The following is a 21,432-nucleotide window of genomic DNA, read 5'->3' as shown; positions in this document are numbered from 1 at the left end:
GCACCCGTCCTGGCATAAGAGTGGTATGAATTCAGGCACCTGTACTGCTAGGATTTCCAAACAAGGGCAAAGCTCAGCACCCTATCCTCACCCCCTCATGTGGTTCTCAAAAGCCAGCATAGGATATAAATAATTATGTGGCCTCTATCACCATTATGTCCGAATGCTCAGTGCAGTAGGTCTTTAGGAATGTCATGCCAAATCTCAAAAGGAGAACTGTAAAGAGTTGCACCTGCCCAAGCAGCGTGATAAAAATATGACAGCGGGAAAGAGCAGCTGCCTTTATTAGAGGATATAAATCTTCTGGAAGTTCCAAAGTCAGCAGAGCATGCTGGCAGAAGTGAGAGAGAGTGGTAGAGTGACACACTGACCTGCTGCTGACGAGCCCCCACACCCTCAGGGTACAAGTGCCAGTGTGAATGAAGGTACCCCCCTGCCATCCGAAGGTTCTTCATTGTGATCACAGAACCATAGGCCAGGTCTGAAAGGGGAGACAACAGGTCTTAAAGGCTCTCCTGTCATCTCACAGTCAAGCTATAGTACAGTAACTCAAGATATAGACACTTCTCTTTCTTTTGAGGCAAGCCTATTTTCCTTCTCATGCATAATTGTAGTCAGCTACCAGGTGGCATCAAATTCACTTAGTGGCTCTTCACCTCCCTTATAGTCCCTAGAACATAGAAGGGGAGGACAACCGGCATTAGGACCCAGGAGGCAGGGTCTAGCTGCAAAGTCAGTAAGCTAGAGGGGCACCCTCCCTTAATTGGGGAATTAAGGGGGGGGAGGGGAGCAATGGCACCCTGCCTCTGTTTGTCCCTCTGCTCCTCCAAACTATGCCCATGGGCATCCCTAATCCTGCCCCTGTACAATGATTTACCTCTCCACCAGCTCTTCCAGGCACTGGAAACGACTCACCTGCACTGCTGGGAAGGGGCATGTCACTGCTCTAGCAGTTTCCCTTTGCTTCCCTGTCATTTTCTGTGGGGAAGCAAAGAAATCTGCGGGGGACATGAATTCTGCGCATGCAGTGACGTAGAATTCACCCAGGAGTGAACGTGTCTAAGAGGTGACATGTAAAGTATCACATGTAAACTGGTGAAATGCTGGTCATGAATATCATTGCATGATGCATGTATGGGTTGTGTACAAAGAATTAGGTACATGTGCTGGAAATATACTCTTAAAATGTATTTTGGAGGCAGTGCATAAATCAAGCCTGTCCTAGACAAAGGAATATGGATTCTCCTGTCTGACTGGCTTGATTACAGGAGAGGACAATGAAAGTACATTTACATACAAGGTAAACAAAGCAACCAAGCTAACAAGCAGGGGAAGAAAGAGCTTAGTAAGCACACGGGGACAGAGTCTGCACCCCCAGCAAATCTTCCTGAGTGGAAGCATAGACAATGGACTGTGAGTAAGTATCCGTGTGTACCAGGCCTTTGTGGCTCCCTGCAGGTGCCCCCTTGGCCTACTACACTCCATTCTAGGAAAGGAGCAGTGAAGGTAAGTCCCCCAGGCTTGCCTAGAGAGGCTGTATGGAAGCAACCAATCTGAGACCAGCAGGCTCAGATAAAATGAGCTTCAGATCCTTAGCAGATCAGCTCCTGGCTGGGGCCAAAGGGGCTCCCCTCTGTCCAAAGGAGCTAAATTGGCCGCATTTGCTTAAGCTGGGAGAGAGAAGGCCTGAGAACTTTAACCCTGAGATAAGAGGTGAAATTAAAGGGGCCAGGTGGGAAAAGGCCCAGGGAACTAGCAACAATGAATTGAAGTGAGCAGTACATGGCTGCTGTTTATAGGGTCTATGGGTTGTGGGCAGTAGTGGGCAGGCCATGGTTTCCCCCCCCCAAGACAAAGTGGTGTAAACCCTGAGAAGAGGACAAGGCTTGTTTGGAAGCCCAAGTGAAGGGCTGAATTTAAAGGACCCAGAACTGGGGTTGATGACACTGGTGAGAGCAGACAGTCAGTCTTGGTTGGATTTTTGTTACCCTAGAAGGGGTTCATTAGGATTGTGTGACCTGGCCAGAGGGCCAACCTATTGAAGACCCGCCAAGCAAGGTTGACAACCCACATGGGGTGCCAGGAGTGGGAAAAGGACTGCAGTACTGCACCCAGCAGCAGGAAGCACTCAAAAGATGAGTGCTCCCTGCTACAAGGTAATATAAAGGAACAAAAAGACATTTTAGTTATAAATCACTTAAAGAACTAAAAAAGGCTAGAGCTCTTGGAATCTATGAAAGTTAGATCCTTCATCCATGTGAGCTGAAGTCTCTGGGAACTGATTATAGGTGAGAAATTGCCTGAGACAAAGACTGTAATCTGTTAAGCTTTAGACACTAGAAAGTCTGTTTTATTTTGTTTGTTATTATACCGTCTCTTTTTCTCTTGCTTAGTATTACCTAAATCTCTATTCTTTATCATTAAATTTATTCTAGTTCTATTACAAAGCCATCTCAGTGATGCATAGTAAAGTGAAGTGTGACTCACCAGCTAACCCAACACGCTGGTGTGCACACTGTCTCTTTGGAGGAAGTGAACTTAATTTCTGTGAGTATCACAGCAAGAGGGACCGGACACTGCAGGGAGATATCTGGGGAACTCACAAACTGGGATTCACTGATTGTTACCTTCAAGGCAAGATTTAGACTGGCAGAGTCTCGAAGCGTTTGCTAGTGACGCAGACAAGCAGGTGTGGCAGGAGCCGACACTCAGCCTAATCTCTAGCAAAGTTCACTCTTGCTGGTGAATCTGCTGACCAGCTAACAAAGTATTTTGGTTTTTTTAAAGACATAGTTGTGTGCCAGGATTAGTTTGAGGAGTTTACTTCCCCAAGGAACTTGACACTTACGCTCTGGAACGGAGACATTGTGAAGATTGTTCCCAATCAGTCGGGACTGAAAGGCAGAGCTGAAAAAACCATCCCCAGGCCCACTAGGAGAGAGCAAAGAATGTTCAGACTGTGAAAACAAGTGTGCAGAACTGAAATATGCATTACCAAATCATTTTAAAGAAGGAAACAGATAAGACAATTAGTCTGCCTCAGAACGCCGGGGAAAGAGAACTTCAGCTCTCGTAGGTGTCTACCTCTCACAATGGGCTCTGACTCACCTGGCTAGGACAAATACACTCTCACAGGTGATTTTCAACAGCTTCAAGGTTTTTCTATGGCCAACATACGTTAATTCTTTTAGTTCTGTATGAAGAACAGTGAGTTTTCTTTGAAAGTGGCACATTCCTCGACTCACTATCTCACCTTGGGCAAGTCACATCCCCTCTCTATTGCTACTAAAGACCCACTCCTGCTGTGATACTTGTGGTGAGACTACCTGACTTATACCTACATGTCTGAGGAGTAAATAGAAAGAATTCATAGATCTTACTGATTTTTAAATCGCTATTACCTTAGCCTTCTATTACCACTATATGCTCAATCACCTCCTTGACAACCTTATTAATCTGTCGCACCCATTCCCAATGCACAGCATCAATCTTTTCTTTGGAGACACCTACCGTATTACGAGTAAAGCTGGTCAGAACATTTCTAGTGAAATGAAATTTCACCAAAATAAGCTATGTCATCAAAACCTGTGTGTTTTGTGGAGATGTACCAGGTTCCGCACATTTTTTTGTCAGGAAGGTTTTTGGATCCAGAACCTGGGTGTGTGGAGGTAGAGAATACTTTGATTAGAGTACTAGCCTGGGATGTGAGAGAACCATGTTTAAAGTCTCTTTTTGAACTTGATTTGGAGTGATCTGGGATGAAAAATCCACTCTGAATGAGGCAGAGCAGGGACTTGAACCTGGGTCTCCCACATCCCAAGCCAGGACCCTAAACACCAGGCTATAGGGCGGGGGTGACCAAACCATGGCTCGTGAGCTGCATGCAGCTCTTTTACAGTTAAAGTGTGGCTCGCAAAACTCCCCATACTCCCTCCCCGCCCCCCATTCTTCACCTACCAGACTCGGGGCAGGAGGAGCTCAGCGCTTTTGCCCAACAGGGAGAAGGGGCTCAGAGATTCAGCAAGAGCAGGGTTGAAGCCACAAGCCCCAGCAGGGAGCTCCAAGGCCCCGCAGGTGCCTCCCGCAGGGCTGGAACCCCAAGATTCCTCTTCCCACAGGGCTGAAGCCCTGAGCCCTGCAAGCACACCCCACGGGGTTGGAGCTCTGGGAGGCATGTCCCGGCTCTCGAACATCTGAAGATTGTTGTATGCGGCTCAGCAGGTAAGTTTGGCCACCCCTGCTACAGAGCAAGACTGGTTTCTCAAACACACAGAACTTCTGTTTGCGTGAAAACATTTGAAATGTTTTGTTTTTATTTCAATGCAGAATGAAAACAAATTTAAAAACATTGAAAGTAGCCACCATGAAACAGAAAAGTTATCTTCCAGTCAGCTCTCATTGTGGGTACTACTGAAACCAAGTGAACAAATAAGAAGAAAACAAAGGCATCTGAGCCCTGTCTCACAATCTGATTAGGGCCAGAATGGAAGGAGGGTGGTTAAAATACTAAACTGGGACTCAGAGGAAGGTTCTAATCCCACCTCTGCCGCTGACTTGCTGTGTGACCTTGAGCGAGTCAGTTCCCCTAGCTTTCCCCTTCTGTATAAAGGGGATAATTATGCCAAATAATGCAGAGGAAGGGGAGCTGTGAGACTTAATTAACATCTGCAAGACATTTTAAGATACTTAGACAGAAGGGGACAGAGCTACTATTATAGTTTCCACTTAAATAGCTACTAAGTCTCTGTACAAATAAATATATTAAACTGATTTAATTAAATTCACACCTCTACCCTGATATAACACTGTCCTCGGGAGCCAAAAAAAATCTTACTGTGTTATAGGTGAAACTGCGTTATATCGAACTTGCTTTGATCCACCGGAGTGCTCAGCCCCACCCCCCCGGAGCGCTGCTTTACCGTGTTATATCCAAATTCGTGTTATATCGGGGTAGCGGTGTATCTGGATCTACCTACACTGGGCAGGAAACCACGTTTAAGCAGAGTTTCTGAATTCTGTGCCAGCTGAACCAACTACTACTAACATGATTTGGCTGGCTGGTGTGCACAGAGTCATCCTTGTAAGAACTATGTTTTAGTCTGGGCGGGAATTTAGGCTAAGATGTGGCTCGTAAATGTGTTTCTGATGCTGAAACCTTAAAATTACTAAAGGCAGAACAAACAGTGACTCTCAATTCAAAGGGAAGGGGAGGTGATTTTCTTTCTGACCTGAGGGAGAAAGTAAGTAGGAAAGCTTGAGAAATACCTTTTATTTAACACTGCAAAGTGAACAGCAAACTGAGCTGTGTAGAGTGCAAGTGGCAGCAGGATGAGGCAGAATACACGAGCCAGCAAGTGTTTCCCCAGTGTGACCTGCAGACAGAATCCAAATCAAACAGAGCAGCAGCAGAAACTCTCCTGATTGTGACTACCAGGAGTGCCCCTGTGGTGGGAGACTATTCGTACAAACCACCAAGGCACACAAGACAAATTGGCTCCTTAGCAAGCTGCAAGATTTCCCCAAATAGGCTGAGGGAAAGGTGGAAGCCAAGCCACACTCTCCCAATGTGCTCCCCAAAAAGTGGCCTCATTTGAAAATATGGGAAAAAATAGTTTTTATTTTCAGAAATGCTCAGCACCCACTTCTGCAACTGAAGTCGATGGGAGCAGCCCAAGATTAACACCTTTGAAAATCAGGCCCATATTGCTTATATAGTTTATTGGGGTAGCACCGAACTTTAAAATAAATTAAGAGTGGGGAGAAGCTTGTGGAGTAGGAACTGTGGCTATGTGGTGAAAGGAGAAAATGAAACCATGAGGGAGGACCAATTTATAAGAGTCTTAGGGGAAATCATGAGGTTCTCTCAGATGTGGGTCTAAAAATGGCTTCTTGATTACCCAAATTTGCTAAGAATTTGGATATATAGAGGTTAAGGCTGCCAAAATCAGGTTTAATTGGGTGTCTATCTATCTTAGGTTTTTGTAAGAGCTTAATAGCTAAGTGATAAGTAAAGCAACTCCCATCTCCTAACACCAAGGCAAATTATTTTTAAACTAATAGGGAAAACACTGACTATGTTTCGTTGTGGTCCAGATCCTGCACCCACTGAAGTCAATGGCATATTACTCCTGGAGGAACGCTGTGCCACTGTGCAAAGCAGAATTTGGGCATAATTAATGTTCTGTACAGAATTTCGTGTTTCCCCTGCAGAACTGGAGCTGCAGAGCTGCTGGCCACTCCTAAGGGCTGCTGTACTCTGCAGAGCCCAGCTCACACGGTTAGTGGACAGCCCAGGGGGGATGAAGGCTCTCTATGCTCTGGCTGCCCGGCTTGATCCTCATCAACCCAGGGACAGAAGAGGGCCTGGGAGACCTAGCTCTGGCAAAGGGTGAGGAATGGCAGGGCCGCACCACGTCCCCTGATAGGACAGTAAAGAAACTGGGGGGAGTAAAAGCACTGGGGGGATAGGCTGTCTGGAGTGGGAATGTCCTATGGCTGGGCTATGAGGGAACAGGGGGGTGCGGGTGTCTGGGCTAGGGGTTACCCCACGGCTAGAGTCTGGGGAGTAGGGAATGCAGGTGTCTGGGCTGCAGGTTCCCCACGGCTGGGGTCTAATGGGAAGGGAGTGTGGGTGCCCCATGGCTGGACTCTGAGGGGAGCGGGGTGCAGATGTCTGGGCTCTAGGGGGATCCCCACGCAGTCCCCTCCAGCATCCCCCCAGTTGGAACTGGGTTGTCGTAGATGTTTAATTCTCTACTCCTGGGAAAATCTTTTTTTTAAGTGTCTGTATTGCTGACATATTTGTTCACAGGTATTTTGAAATAAATTACCCAAACAGTTGAAACACAATATAATCACTCCAGTTATTTTGACAAATAAAATATGCAGAATTTTAAAATATTGTGCGCAGAATTTTTAATTTTTTGGTGCAGAATTCTCCCAGGAGTAGAAGATGCCATTGTCTCAGTACTTCTGAAAAAATCCAGCCCAAAGCATCAGTTGAGCACCCAAAAATCAATGCCACTTCTGAAAATGTTGGTTTAAATTACATAACCAAAGCCACAGAGTTAATCAACATCTGAGCTGGGATTAAAATTCAGGAATCTAGTCCCCTATCCCAAACTTGGATTAGCACAAAACACTTCTCTTTTTACAAAAATCTCTTTTTGTTACAATAACTATTTTTACTATTTATTTGTATTTGTTTTGAAAAAAGAAGAAAAATATGACATCACTAAAGAGCACTGAACAAAACAGCAGTAGGCCAAGATGAGGCGCAGGTTCTAGAAATCAATTTTTTTCCAAATAAATGACATGTAAACAAACCAAACTAGTTCCATAGGCAATATGGAGAAAAATTATTCATGCTTTTAGGCTTTTACCTTACTAGTTCTTTTTCAGAGTAACTGACGAAGGGTTGCCAAATAGTTAATTATTCAGCAAGTCTCTCTTTTCTGGAGTTGGTAAATTTCTTTATCTATTCTACCACTCAGGGGTTCTCTTTTGCTGCCAACAGCACAAATGAAATCACTTTGCAGCTGTCTGTGACAGAAACCTTAGAGATGATGGATTTGTTCCATTTCAAATACCATTAAGTAACTATTCTCAAGAAACACTCTCTGGAGCTGGAATGTTGTATCATTGCAGCTCATATTGATTCGCATTAATCAGGGAATACAAACCACAAAGCAGGGAGGAAAAAAACAATGTTTATGAAATAAGAAAAGACAAAACCAGTAAGGGGAAGAAACAGAATTTTCAAACTTCAAAACAGGCTGAGACAAAAGAAGAATTTAACTTTTTTTTTTTAAAGATGTGTTTGAATAGTCTCTCTTGCTGCAAGATCTTAAATGGGATATCAGAGACATCTCTGAGGTAATAAACATCAGATTTCACTGCCCCCAGATACTGTAAGCAATATTTTTTAAGCCAGAGCACCCGACTTTTCCCCTTTCAACAACTGCATTGGCAAGGTACCCAGAGCCTAAAAGCTGCTGTGCTGCATTTGTGTAAAATGGAGCAGGGTACAGTTGCCTTCATCTTCAACACAACAGTGTATCTTGTAGAGACTGCAAGTCACACAGTATACGCTACAAGTAAGCCACTGGATCCCAATGAAGCTTTACATGCCCTCACAGTCTGTATCCTTGTATTGTAAATGAAGACAGCATCAACCTGCTCCACTGCAAGCATATTAAGTGCAGCAAATTAGGAACATCTAGCACAAGGGTAGTCAACAGGCAGACCGTGGGCCAAATCTGGACCTCCAGACACTTTTAAACAGAACTTGAAATCTTTTTTTTTTACACTTATTACCATTATTGTTGTTATTTTTTCAGGAGTGTGGAGCTTTACCATACCTTGGCCAAGAAATCTGGACCTTGACAAATAATTGACTACCCCCAATCTAGCAGGAAGCACTTCTCTTTAGAAGGCCACACTGTAGAATTCCAGATGATGGCTAACTATGGGATATCATCTGGCCATCCTTGATATGCATTTAATCTAGAATGAAATCTAATGCACGCAACCCAAAAGGCAAGAGGTCTCTCCAATGAACAATGGCAACCCTCTGGGTGCATTATATCCTGCTGACATAGTTGGTTTTTTTTTAAAAAAACAAAACAAAACACAGGAGGCGCCTGGTTTTTCATTATACCTTTCAATTCCAGTCATCATCTGGCTTCAATATCTATCAGCTGTCTTCCACAGACAAACTGATAATAAGCTGTTTTCATGAATATCAAAAGCAGGGAAGTTAACAAGAGGAAAAAACACTAAATATAAAGAAAAATTCTGGACACTCACCAGTGACAGGCTGAGGTCCCCCAGCAACTCCCAAAGATCATAAACTGTGTTCAGTCCAACCAAGAGGACTACAAAGAGGCCAACAAACTTCACCCCTATCGCTCCAGCAAGGTTGACCCCAGTCAGACTCAGCCAGAACCACCAGGGGGCAGAAAACGGCCTACACAACAGACAGAGCAGGTCACTGTTTAATGATGGCTACAAGTGCAAACAGCACCAATTGAAACAAACAGGAAATCATCTGCTCAGAGCAGGCCCTGGGCAACTGCAAAACCTGTTACCGCTGGCTCCTGTTCCATTTCTCAGGGGTCTTTCACTGGAAGTGGGGAAATAAAGTTGACATTTTTCATGAATGTTGGAAGGGTGCAAGCGCACCTTTGTTTTGATGTTTGTAAAGGGCCTCTATTGAAACCTAGCCAACCCTATAAGGAGGGCTTCAGGAGGGGAATAGAACCACAGCCTACAAGCTGACCTAATGGGTTTGGTGACAGTCCACATACAGGAGGCCTGGGTCGGAGAGGAGTGCTACAACTCTTGCTCCATGACATGGCAAGGATGGAAGAGTCAAAGGCCTGTGACATGGAAGGGGGACAGATATTGGCTATGCTCCTCCTTGTATCTTTAATAGGCCTATATCAGAAAAATATTGGTGTAGAATATCTTTCTATCCACAGTGCAAGTGTTAACGACAGCAAAAGAAACAAGACTAAAACCAAACAGTAGGGAAAAGATGAGTTTGTTGAGAAAGTGGATAAGGAAAAGTTATTTACTTATTCCCATAATACAAGAACTAGGGGTCACCAAATGAAATTAATAGGCAGCAGGTTTAAAACAAATAAAAGGAAGTTCTTCTTCACGCAGCGCACAGTCAACTTGTGGAACTCCTTACCTGAGGAGGTTGTGAAGGCTAGGACTATAACAATGTTTAAAAGGGGACTGGATAAATTCATGGTGGCTAAGTCCATAAATGGCTATTAGCCAGGATGGGTAAGAATGGTGTCCCTAGCCTCTGTTCGTCAGAGGATGGAGATGGATGGCAGGAGAGAGATCACTTGATCATTGCCTGTTAGGTTCACTCCCTCTGGGGCACCTGGCATTGGCCACTGTCGGTAGACATACTGGGCTAGATGGACCTTTGGTCTGACCCGGTACGGCCTTTCTTATGTTCTTAGTGGAGGATGTCTGCAGGCAGCATTGCGTGACTTTAGATGGGCCACACTAGCCATGTCTGCTGTAGTCAGTCACACTGAGACAGCACAGTCAATTCTACAGCACATTTCACATAATGGTACAGACCACAAATGGGTAAAGCTTACCATATATACTCATTCATAAGCCCAATTTTTTTTTTAGTAAAAAAGGGAAGCACCAGAGAAGGAGGTTGGCTTATGAACAGGTATAGAGAGAGACAGCCTCTCCCCCAAACAGAGGGAGCAAAGAGAGGCAGCAGAGCCAGAAGGGAGCCCAGAGTCTCTCCGCTTCCCTTCAGCCTCCAAAGCAGCTGCAGCTCCGGGGCTGGCAGGCTGCAGCCGTGCCACTCGGCCCCGCCCCCCAGAACACGCTGCGGCTGTGCTGCCTGGCCTGCCGGGGCACGCTGCAGCCATGCCGCCCGGCCCAGCCCACTGGAACATGCTGTGGCCGTGCCGCCCGGTCTGGCCTGCCAGAGCAGGCTGCAGCCGTGCTGCCCAGCCTGCCGGAGCAGCTCCAGCCAGGCCAGAGACATCTTCCCCTGGCCCTCCCCAGATAAGGTGGGATGGGATGGGGAGAGTGTGGGGGTCCTGGCCTCGGGGTGGGGTCATGTGGGGGGTCATCACAGGGGTTACTCCCCTGACCCCCAGATTCTCTCCCAAAAAAAATTTCCCCACCAGTTGCTGTCCCGGCCCATCAGCATAAGCAGCTGGCACACCGGGACACTTTGTTTACTTAGGTTTACCTCCGTGCCTGCGGACGCTTGAGGTAAACAAACCATCTCGGCCCGCCAGCAACTTAACCTGATGGCCTGGGAGCCAAAGTTTGCCAACCCCTGAATTATAGAGTCGACTTATGAATGGGTCATAAAAATTTTCCATTTTTATTTATCCATCTTTGCCGGGTCGGCTTATAAATGAACCGGCTTATGATAGAGAATATATTTCCGTTATCACATCATCTGATTTTGGTTCCATTGTGGGGAAGATGCCCTATGTTGCTCCACCTTACATAAACTCTTCAGGATCCCAAAATGCTCTGTAAGCAGGATCATGCCTCTTGGATATGCATAGACCAACTAGCCTGGAACACATTACTGCTTCATTCAGAAATCTCATGTAAACACTTCCAAAAATACTAGGATACCAATCCTTGAAGCCCAAAATTACACTATTTTATAAATATTCATGGGCTCACCATTATGAAAAAGCAGAGCTCCCCTGGCCTGGAAACAAAGAAATTGGGCCTTAGAAATTGGGGCAAGAGGACATGCAAAAATCTTACCATTAAGAGCAAAGCAGGTGGTAAAATCTAACTATCTACTGCTCTGACCACATCATGCCCTCCACTGGCTTCCCTTGTTATCACAGGAAGTTCAAGTTTCTTGTCTTTACCTTCAAGGCTCCTGCATAGATCCACACCATCAATATCTCTGTGAATGCTTCTGCTCACACTAGCTTTCATACCCCATTCTCTACTCAATCCTCTCTCCCATGTACTTCCTATGTCTCTCCCAGCCTTAACCCTTTTCCACGCAGCCATGCAAAGAAGTAGATGGTGTCGCCAGGAGGGCTTCATCTCCTCGAGCAGGACTGCTAAAAAGAAATTTGGTCCACATAACAAAAAAAGGGGAAGACTTCAGGATAGTAAGTCGATAAAGGTTCTTATCCAAAGGTCCTTTGGATACAGACTGGCTAATCTAGTGAGGTGGGCTTTAAACTAGGTTCAACAGGGGCAGGATACAAAAGCCTACATGTAAGTCCAGAATATGGAGACACGACTGAAGCGTCAGAATCTGGGAGAAACATGGGAAATCAGAGCAGGGACAAAGGAAAGAAAGGAGGGACAATAGAGGGGAAATCTAATGAACATCTTAGATGTCTGTATACTAATCCAAGGCATGGGGAATGAACAGGAAAAACTAGAAATACTAGTGAATAATCAATTACAACATAACTGGCATCACAGAGACTTGGTAGGAAAATTCATATGACTGGAATAATAGTATAGAAGGGTACAGCTTGTTCAGGATAGGCAGGGGGAAAAGGGAGGTGTTGCCTTGTATATCAAAGATGTATACACATGCTCTGAGCTTGAGATAGAAGTGGCAGGCAGACCTGTTGAAAGTTTCTGAGTATAGATAAAAGGGGTAAAAAAAACAACAAGGGTGATGTCATTGTAGGGGGTCTACTATAGACCACCTCACCAGGAAGAAGAGGTTGATGAGGCTTGTTTTAAGCAACTAACAAAATCATCCAAAGCTTAGGACTTGGTGATGATGCGAGACTTCAACTATCCAGAAATCTGTTGGGAAAATAATACAGCAGGGCACAGACAACAAGTTCTTGAAATGCATTGGAGACAACTTTTTATTACATAAGGTAGAGAAAGCAACTAGGAGAGAGGCTGCTCTAGATTTGATTCTGACAAACAGAGAGGAAATAGTTGAGCATTTGAAGGTGGAAGGCAGCTTGTGTGAAAGTGATCATGAAATGATAAGAGTTTATGATTCTAAAGAATGGTAGGAGGGAAAACAGCAGAATAAAGACCATGGACTTCAAGAAGGCAGATTTTAGAAAACTCTGAGAATAGTTACATACCATGGGAAGCAAGTCTAAGTGAAAAAAGATATCAGTAGAGTTGGCAGTCTTTTAAAAAGAGACATTATTAAGGGCACAAGAGCAAACTATCCCAATGTGTAGGAAAGATAGGAAATATGATAAGAGCACCCTGCCTTACCTAGGAGACCTTCAACAACCTAAAACTCAAAAAAGAATCGTACAAAAAGTAGAAACTAGGTCAGATTACAAAGGATGAATATAAAAACACCACAAGAATGCAAGGACAAAATTAGAAAGGCCAATGCACAAAATGAGATTAAACTAGCTAGGGACATAAAGGGCAGCAAGAAAACATTTTTACAAATACATCAGAAGCAAGAGGAAAACCAAGGACAGAGTAAGCCCTTTACTCAATGAGGAGGGAAAGACTAACAGAAAACACAGCTATGGCTGAAATGCTAAATGCCTTTTTTGTTTCAGTTTCCACCAGTTAGCAGTGATCAGATGACTAACACAGTGAACATCAAAGTAAACAGGGTAGGATCTGAGGCTAATATAGGGGAAAAAACAAGTTACGAATTATTTAGACAAGTTAGATGTCTTCAAGTCCGCAGGGCATGGTGAAATACATCCTAGAATGCTTAAAGAACCGGCGGAAGAGATCTTTCAGCCATTAGCAATTATCTTTGAGAACATGTGAAGGATGGGAGAGACCACAGAGGACTGGAAAAGGGCAAATATAGTACCTATTTATAAAAAGGGAAATAAGGAAACCCAGGGATTTATAGACCAGTCATCTTAACTTCAGTACTGGAAAAATAAAGGAACAAATAATCAATCAGTTTATAAGCACTTAGAAGATAAGGCAATAAGTAACAGTCAACATGGATTTGCTGAGAACAAATCCTGTCAAACCAACCTAACATCCTTCTTCGACAGGATAACAAACGTGGATGGGGGACCTAGTACTTGCAATATATTTTGACTTTAGTAAGGCTTCTGATACTGTCTGATTCTGACCTTCTCATAAGCAAACTAGGAAAATATAACCTAGACCAATCTCCTATAAGATGGGTGCACAACTGGTTGGAAAACCATATTCAGAGTAGTTATCAAATGGGTAACAGTCAAGCTCACAGGGAATATCAAGTGGGGCCCCGCAGAGGTCGGTCCTGGATCTGGTTCTATTCAAAACCTTCATAAATTATTTGGATAATGGCATAGAGAGCACATTGATAAAATCTGAGGCTGATACTCAGCTGAGAGAGGTTGCAAGTGCTTTGGAGTAAAGGATTAGAATTCAAAATTATCTTGACAAATTGGAGAAATGGTCTGAAACAAATAGGAAGGAATAATTGAACAAATACAAAATGTGAAATGATTGCCAAGGAAGCAGTACTGCAAAAAATATTCTGGGGGTATAGTGGATCACAAACTAAATATCAGTCAACAATGCAAGCCTGTTACAAAAAAAAGCAAACATCATTCTGGAATGTATTAGCAGGAGTGTGGTAAGCAAGACACTAGAAGTAATTCTTCCATTCTTTGCAGCACTGAGAAGACCCTCATCGGGGCACCACACTTCAGGAAAGATGAGGACAAATTGGAGAAAGTCCAGAGGAGAGCAATACAAATAATAAAAGATTTAGAAAACATGACCCAGTCTTCAAGTACATAAAAGGATGTCATAAGGAGGGTGATAAAGTGTTATCCTTAAACACCAAGGACAGGACAAAAAGTAATGGGCTTAAATCACAGCAAGGGAGATTTAGGTTGGACATTAGGGAAAACTTCCTAACTGTAAAGGTAATTAAGCATTGAAACAAATTGCCTAGGGAGGTTATAGATTCTCCATCACTGGAGGTTTATAAGAACTGTTTAGATAAACACCTGTCAGGGATGGTCAATATTACTTAGTCCCGTATCAGTGCTGGGGATTGGACTACATGACCTATCAAGGTCCCTTTCCATCCCTGACTCTCAGAAAGCTCCCATGTTCACAACAGTCTCTTCCCCCTTCTCCAAGGAGCCAAATTCCATCCATCTTCTCTTTCATCCCATCCCCTCTCCCCACCCTCCCACTATCATATTGTCTCCCTGTACATGCATGAAGGCTCATACATCTATGGCATAATAAAAAAAATCACCATCTTACCTATCTGCACAGGAGTTATACTTGACCATACTCAGCACAGCTCCCATAAGAAAGAACATCAGAATGGGGTCAAGCAGGATGTACTGGGACAGAGTAATGCAGCCTGTATCTGGAAAATAAAACACCAATTATACTAAGAAATGTCTCAGTTTCAAAGAAAACCTAGAGCAGCGTCTGTAGCAAGCCAGTTTCCTCACAGCTTAGTCAAGAGACAGCCTGGGCAATGTTGGGATTAGAAACAGGTCAGCATGTCTCAACTTTTACCATAGTATGAAACTTTGAAATGTTATTTTCAAATGGCACTAAACAGCAAAGCTCTGAATTGCCATGTAGCAAACACAGATTATGTTCTCAGTTCCTCATTCTTTGAACAAATGGGAGCTGGAAATGACGAACGAAAGAAAGAATGAACGAACAGGAGCTTTGACTTGGAGATATTAAAAATCCTGTGATGCTTTTTGAGAGTTTGTGTGTTAGTTAAATGGCCCGTCTCTAACTCAGGTAATTCTATTCTGCCTATCTAAACCCTTCTCTATAATTTCAATTATACACAGAACCTTTATCGACTTATTACCCTGAAGTCTTATTTAGCATTGCTGGGCACTATTAAACAGCTGCTATATCCCATACCAGAGGTGGCTGTGTTTCAGTATTGGGAAAAATTATCTCTAGCTATACATCTTTCATGCAGTTTTTTTAAATTCTTCGATTTAAATGTACTCCAATAGTACAGCAATGAGCACCACAGAAATACCTATAAACTAAATCAGATTATAAAATGCTTTGGGAACCTTATGAATAAAAAGCACTATATAGATTGCAGTTATTCGGCTCTTAAAAGGGAGGCAGTGTCTACCCTTTCTCATCAGTGACTTCTTCTTGGCAGGTAATGACTCCAGAGAGAAAAGTCTCTGCACAGTTAATCTGCCCTGAGGCTGGCCTCCATTACTGACCCTCCTTCATCCACATGCCAAACAGATAAGATTTCCCATGAGGATGCTAGAAATGCTTACCAAAAATCAGGATGGAGGCTGCAAGTAATGCTGCAGACAGTGACTTGGACAGCTCCAGCACTATGAGGTAGGCGAAGGGAACTAGGCATGAGCCTAGAAATGCACAGAACTGAAGGAAAAGAATGGACACAGAGGGGAATGATAATCTCTTCACAAGATGAACGTGTATACAGATCCCACATGCCCTTCTTACTTCCATCCTCAAACAGATTCAAACAATGGATGCTCCTGCAAGTAACTACAACTGACTGAGTGGTGCCCAAGTCTGGCTCACTGAGGATACTCAGGCAGAGGCCAAACTAATGAAAACTTAATTTGAAGAATTTCAGTTGTTTATGCAGTTCTATGTCTACACATGTAAGTAACAAGGATTTGTTTTTTGTTTCTTTCCAGACCATATAAGTCATTTCCAGAAACATCTTTCAATTAGCTTCATCAAACCACCTTCAGGGTCAACTCATCCTCATTTTACCCTGGCCAAAGACAATACATGGGTTCCACCATAACATCCAACAAGTTATTTCAGAGGCCTGCTTGCCATAAAAGACATGGAGCCAGACAAAGAAAAATGTTAGTGGCTGCTCCAGTTTCAAAAATAACAGTACCAGCCCATCTGCACAGATGAGGTAGGGATGAAAGAATTTAATATATGTCTTAAAAATCCAGCCTCTTCAAAATCTGAAGGGAAGTAACAGTCTATACTGAAGGAGCCAAGGAGAGGACGGGAAACACCCATCTTTTCCAGAGGACTGTTCTGCTTTCCTTCACTGATTTGTGAGCGGATGGGTTAAGCACTGTCTGGTGCATTCTTACCCCTCTCATTCCTATGTAGTTATGATGCTCATATCTGTCCCCTGGCTTTTGGAAAGGAAACGTGCCATTGTATCCGCTCAGGTACCCAGCAAGTCCTATCAGCATCTGGGGAGGGAAAGAGGAAAACTGGTCAGGGAAACAACTTCAGAATCAGTGGCATCCACTCCAGCTGCAGGAAAGATGCTCACAGCATCCCACATCCCACCATCAAAAATCTACCCAAAATTTGTAGATCTGCATCTTATCTGGCTATAGTCCATCCCAACTATGTGCATTGCTGTCATGGGCACCACTGATGACTCCCTGAAATGTGTTCTTGCCTTTAATAAAGCATTTGGCTACAGTGCAGTAACAACCCTATTCTCTTATACCAGATACCCACCCAGTTGCAATCCTCCTCAGCCAACATAAAAGTCTCTCTTAATTGGCATTTTATGAGCAAGGTGATAGACTCGGATATGAAGATCTGATTGGCTCAGAATCTGCTGTTTTCAAATGTTGTTTTGAGAAAAGAAGTATTGTTCACTGGTTTACAGAGCACTTAGTTCACATTCCTGCTAGTAGGAACTGCGAAGCTCCCTGGATCTATAACTTCCCACAAGGAGGCGCCTTCATTTCCCCTAAAAGCACTTACACATGTTTTATGACCAATCATTTTCTCCTTTTCAACATCCAGCATTAAGCACACTCTTTACTTTCCCATATTTTTGGCATTTTCCATGGAAGAGAAAAGAGAGGGTGTGGCCTCAAGAGGGGGCCACATGTCACAGCCTCCCAGTTAGACAACAAATAGATGACAACAGTAGCAAGGAAGGGGCATCCAGAAAACTCTGGTGCTCATCCTACACTTTGACCAGAAGAATGGAATAGGCTTTGGTTGGACTGTTCCAATGACCAGGGGATTCTACTGGCTCTTAAAATGTACGCAAGACCTGATGAGAGCTGTTCACCTTCCCCAGAGGTGGGTGGACGTCAAAGAAGAAGGTCCGGTTAATGTAGTAACTTCCCATCTTCCCAAAATGAGTTTCATCCCAACTAAAAAAAGAAAAGATAGATGTACTCAGGAGCTGGAAATAATCAAACGTCCATAGATGTCTATTTTGCTAGTGACTATCTTTTGCCACTTTTATACTGGATAAATGCATACCATTCTACATGGGATTACATGTTAAATCCATTAGGAGGCTGGAGCTAATGGGAAATGGGTCAGCCTCCTTATTAATCAAGATATCTCTCCATGAATATACCAGTGCTGCAGAACATACACTGGCTGCCTTCTGGCTGCCAAGTTGAGTTTAAAGGTGTTAGTTTTGTCCCTTAAGCCCTAAATGGCCTGGGAGCTGCTTACCTAAGATACACCTCTCTCCCTGTACCATAATGAGGGTCAAATTGAAGCCTGCTCAGTATATAATAGAGAAAATTGTTGGCAGGGTGTTCACCACATGAACCCTTGACATTGAAATCCTAACCCATCCCCCTTCTGAAATAGTCCAAATCAGCTGTTCTTCCTGGCGTACTACAAAAAAAAAACAACATACAAAACTGGGTGACTGGGCAACAAAATGGCAGATGAAATTCAATGTTAATAAATGCAAAGTAATGCACATTGGAAAACATAATCCCAACTATACACATAAAATGATGGGGTCTAAATTTATCTGTTATCACTCAAGATGGAGATCTTGGTGTAATTGTGGATAGTTCTCTGAAAAGATCCACTCAATGTCCAGCCGCAGTCAAAGAGGCAAACCGAATGTTGGGAATCATTAAGAAAGGGATAAATAAGACAGAAAATACATTGTCTCTATATAAATCCATGGTATGCCCACATCTTGAATACTGCATGCAGATGTGGTGGCCCCATCTCAAAAAAGATATATTGGAATTGGAAAAGGTTACAAAAAGAGCAACAAAAATGATTAGGGGTATGGAACGTCTTCCATATGAGGAGAGATTAATAAAACTGTGACTTTTAAGCTTGGAAAAGATACGACTAAAGGGAGATATGATAGAGGTCTATAAAATCATGATAGGTGTAGAGAAAGTAAATAAGGAAGTGTTATTTACTCCTTCACATAACACACGAACTAGGGGTCACCAAATGAAATTAATAGGCAGCAGGTTTAAAACAAACAAAAGGAAGTATTTTTTTTCACACAATGCATAGTCGACCTGTGGAACTCCTTGCGAGAGGGTGTTGTGAAGGCCAAGACTATAACAGGGTTCAAAAAAGAACTAGATAAATTTATGGAGTATAGGTCCATCAGTGACTATTGCCAGGATGGGCAGAGGTGTCCCTAGCCTCTGCTTGCCAGAAGCTGGGAATGGGCAACAAGAAATGGATCACTTGATGATTACCTGATCTGTTCATTCCCTCTAGAGCACCTGGCATTGGCCGCTGTCGGAAAAGAGGATATTGGGCTAGATGGACCTTTGATCTGACCCAGTATGGCTGTTCTTATGTAAAGCCTGTAAGAGCAGGCATTAGGGGAGGGATGAGGTGATTGGGCACAGCAATTTTTAAGGGGAACATGAAGGATGAGAAATTTTACTTTATAATATACTTGTTGACTGGTGATTAGCATATGCATGAAAATGTGCTGCCTCGGTTTCTCCATCTGTAAAATGGGAATAATGATGCAACGCACTTTATAAGAGCTAGGTATTATAATTTTAATTTCATAATGACTGTAGCAATGTATTTTTATTAATAGGAAAAGCATCTAGAGCCCAAGAGAGTTATTCTTTTATGTCAATGTCGTTACATTAAAATAATAAACTAACTAAACAGTTAACAGGAACATGGCCTAGCTCCGTGTTCATATAGCACTTTGGCCTTGTCTCCACTAGTGCAATTTATCGTGTTATACAACGTTTATTCCCCAATTGAAATGCACTTACCATCCACACTCACAAGTGCTTCAATCAGTCTCCATAGGGACTAAACAGACTGATGGAGGATGGATCTTTCCAGACAATTGTTCCAGAGCCAGTGTGGACAGGAGAGCCTTCAAAAGCAACCTCCCACCATAGGATGTGGTAGGAGCCTCCTTTCCCAGCAACTCACCACAGCTGCCTCATTCACTGAGTTCACTATAATTTGCTGGCTAAGTCTCCTCTCTGCCACGCCCCCCTTGTCTTGACCCCTTCAGCTATGCCCCCCAAGCATCCCCAGGGCCGAATTTCCAATTAGACACAGAAGGCACATGCGTAGGGGGGCCGGCATTCTAGGGGCACCTAAAAATTAAAATGGGTTAAAAGGTTTTGGTTTTTTTCGCAAAACATGAAGGTCAGCTGTATGCCGGGGGAGTGCTGAAGATGCTGTGCCTAGGAGCATGTAAAGTGTAAACCCGGCACTGAGCATCCCCTACCTGGAAGTGTCCCTGCTGGCCATGACCTCCACGTTATTCCCCCCATCCCTTGGGGCTCACATACTCAATCAGCGAAGCAATGAGGCATGACTAGCCACCAGCTACGGGATGCTGACCCGCTAGGTGACGCCTGTCATCGGGGCGAGCGGGGAGCTGTGCCCCATACCCCTGCCCCACTCCCAAGGCCCAGCCAGCCACACAGCCGCGGGCAGGCGCCTGTCGCTGCCCCAACCCCACGGGGCCGCCAGCGCCTCACCAAACCCCCATTCATTCCCCACGCGGGCAAGCGGCTGCTAAACCCAGCACTAGGCCCCTGACCGACCCAGCCGTGACTCCGCCCCCCTCCCGCGGCCTGACCGCCAGCCCCACCCCCGTTGCCATGGCGTCGCGCCCCTCACCAGACGTGCGGCGGCTCGGACAGGCGGTAGAAGCGGGAGGCGAAGCTGAGGAGGGTGACGGAGGCCAGCGGGGCCCAGACCCCGACTGGCGCTTCCAGGGGAGCCCAGGCCCGCGGAGGAGGAGCGGGACGGCTCTGCTCACCGGCCGGTCTGCGAGGTCGCCGCTGCCGGAGCCCCCCGCAGCGCGGGCCCGACTCGGCCTGGCGGCACCCCGCCGCCAGCGTCATCCGCGCCCCGACACGAGGGAGGCGCCGGCGGCCGGGCACCACCGCGCACGGCACCAAGGGAAAGGGAGTCCGCGCCGTAGGGCATGGCGGGAAGCGGAGTCTGGTTCCCTCGCAGAGCATCGTGGGAGTTGTAGTTCTCCGCGCGCGGGGCCGAAGCGTCGCCCCGGCTGGTGGCGGGGTCAAGCGAGAGACGGGTCGGAAATGCCACAGTACGGACCCTGCGCAGCGTGAAAGGAAACGGCGGGGACCCGTCACCTCCCTCCGCGCCCAGCCGGCACCCCGAGATTGCCCTGCCCGCCCCCCTTCACTGACAGACCCCCACAGACACCCCAACACTGCCCTGCCCGCCCCCCTTTCACTGACAGACCCCCACAGACAGCCCGTGACTGCCCTGTCTGCCCCAGTTCACATGACTGCCCTGCCTGCCACTCCCATTCACTGACAGACCCCCACAGACACCCCAACACTGCCCTGCCCGCCCCCCTTCACTGACAGACATCCTGGGACTGCCACTCCCCATTCACTGACTGAACCCCACAGACACTCCGTGAATGCCCTGCCCGCCACCACCACCCCCATTCACTGACAGACTGCCACATCCAGTGACCCATCAATGACCCTCCAGGCCCATTAACTGACAGACTCCCCCCCCATACACACCCAATGACTGCCCTGCCCCCCACCGCGCATACCCACTGCCCCCATTTGCTGACAGATCACACACACACAGTGACTGCGCAGTCTACAAACAGCCACAGCTCATGTGCACATCATGTGCACACCTACTGCCCCCCTCCATTCATTGACAGACCCCACACACCACATGCATCGCATGTGTGCCCACACTATGCGCACATCCATTGCCCATCCCCATTCACTGACAGACACACCCAGTGAC

The 21,432-nt window shown here is 45.2% G+C and overlaps 1 protein-coding gene across 3 annotated transcripts in view; it reads right to left on the bottom strand.

The window, feature by feature from the left end:
* Positions 1 to 20,736, bottom strand: part of POMT2 (protein O-mannosyltransferase 2) — a 42,728-nt gene extending 21,992 nt beyond the window's left edge. For 2 of the 3 annotated variants that reach the window (XM_045012582.1, XM_045012583.1), the window contains exons 1-9: positions 20,308 to 20,736; positions 17,471 to 17,573; positions 16,539 to 16,643; positions 15,726 to 15,834; positions 14,713 to 14,821; positions 8,809 to 8,968; positions 5,266 to 5,372; positions 2,849 to 2,931; positions 372 to 481 (exon numbers count right to left, since the gene is read on the bottom strand). In XM_045012582.1, the coding sequence (XP_044868517.1) occupies positions 372 to 481; positions 2,849 to 2,931; positions 5,266 to 5,372; positions 8,809 to 8,968; positions 14,713 to 14,821; positions 15,726 to 15,834; positions 16,539 to 16,643; positions 17,471 to 17,573; positions 20,308 to 20,654 (1,233 nt within the window). In that variant the 5' untranslated portion in view covers positions 20,655 to 20,736. The remainder of the gene's footprint in view (positions 1 to 371; positions 482 to 2,848; positions 2,932 to 5,265; positions 5,373 to 8,808; positions 8,969 to 14,712; positions 14,822 to 15,725; positions 15,835 to 16,538; positions 16,644 to 17,470; positions 17,574 to 20,307) is intronic. The other variant, XM_045012584.1, reaches the window with a different exon arrangement.
* Positions 20,737 to 21,432: the final 696 nt, after the last annotated feature.

Source organism: Mauremys mutica, chromosome 4 (genome assembly GCF_020497125.1).
Source record: "Mauremys mutica isolate MM-2020 ecotype Southern chromosome 4, ASM2049712v1, whole genome shotgun sequence".
In the NCBI taxonomy this organism is placed as follows: domain Eukaryota; kingdom Metazoa; phylum Chordata; order Testudines; family Geoemydidae; genus Mauremys; species Mauremys mutica.
Note: the sequence above shows the minus strand (reverse complement) of the source record. Positions and strands in the feature narration are given on the sequence as shown.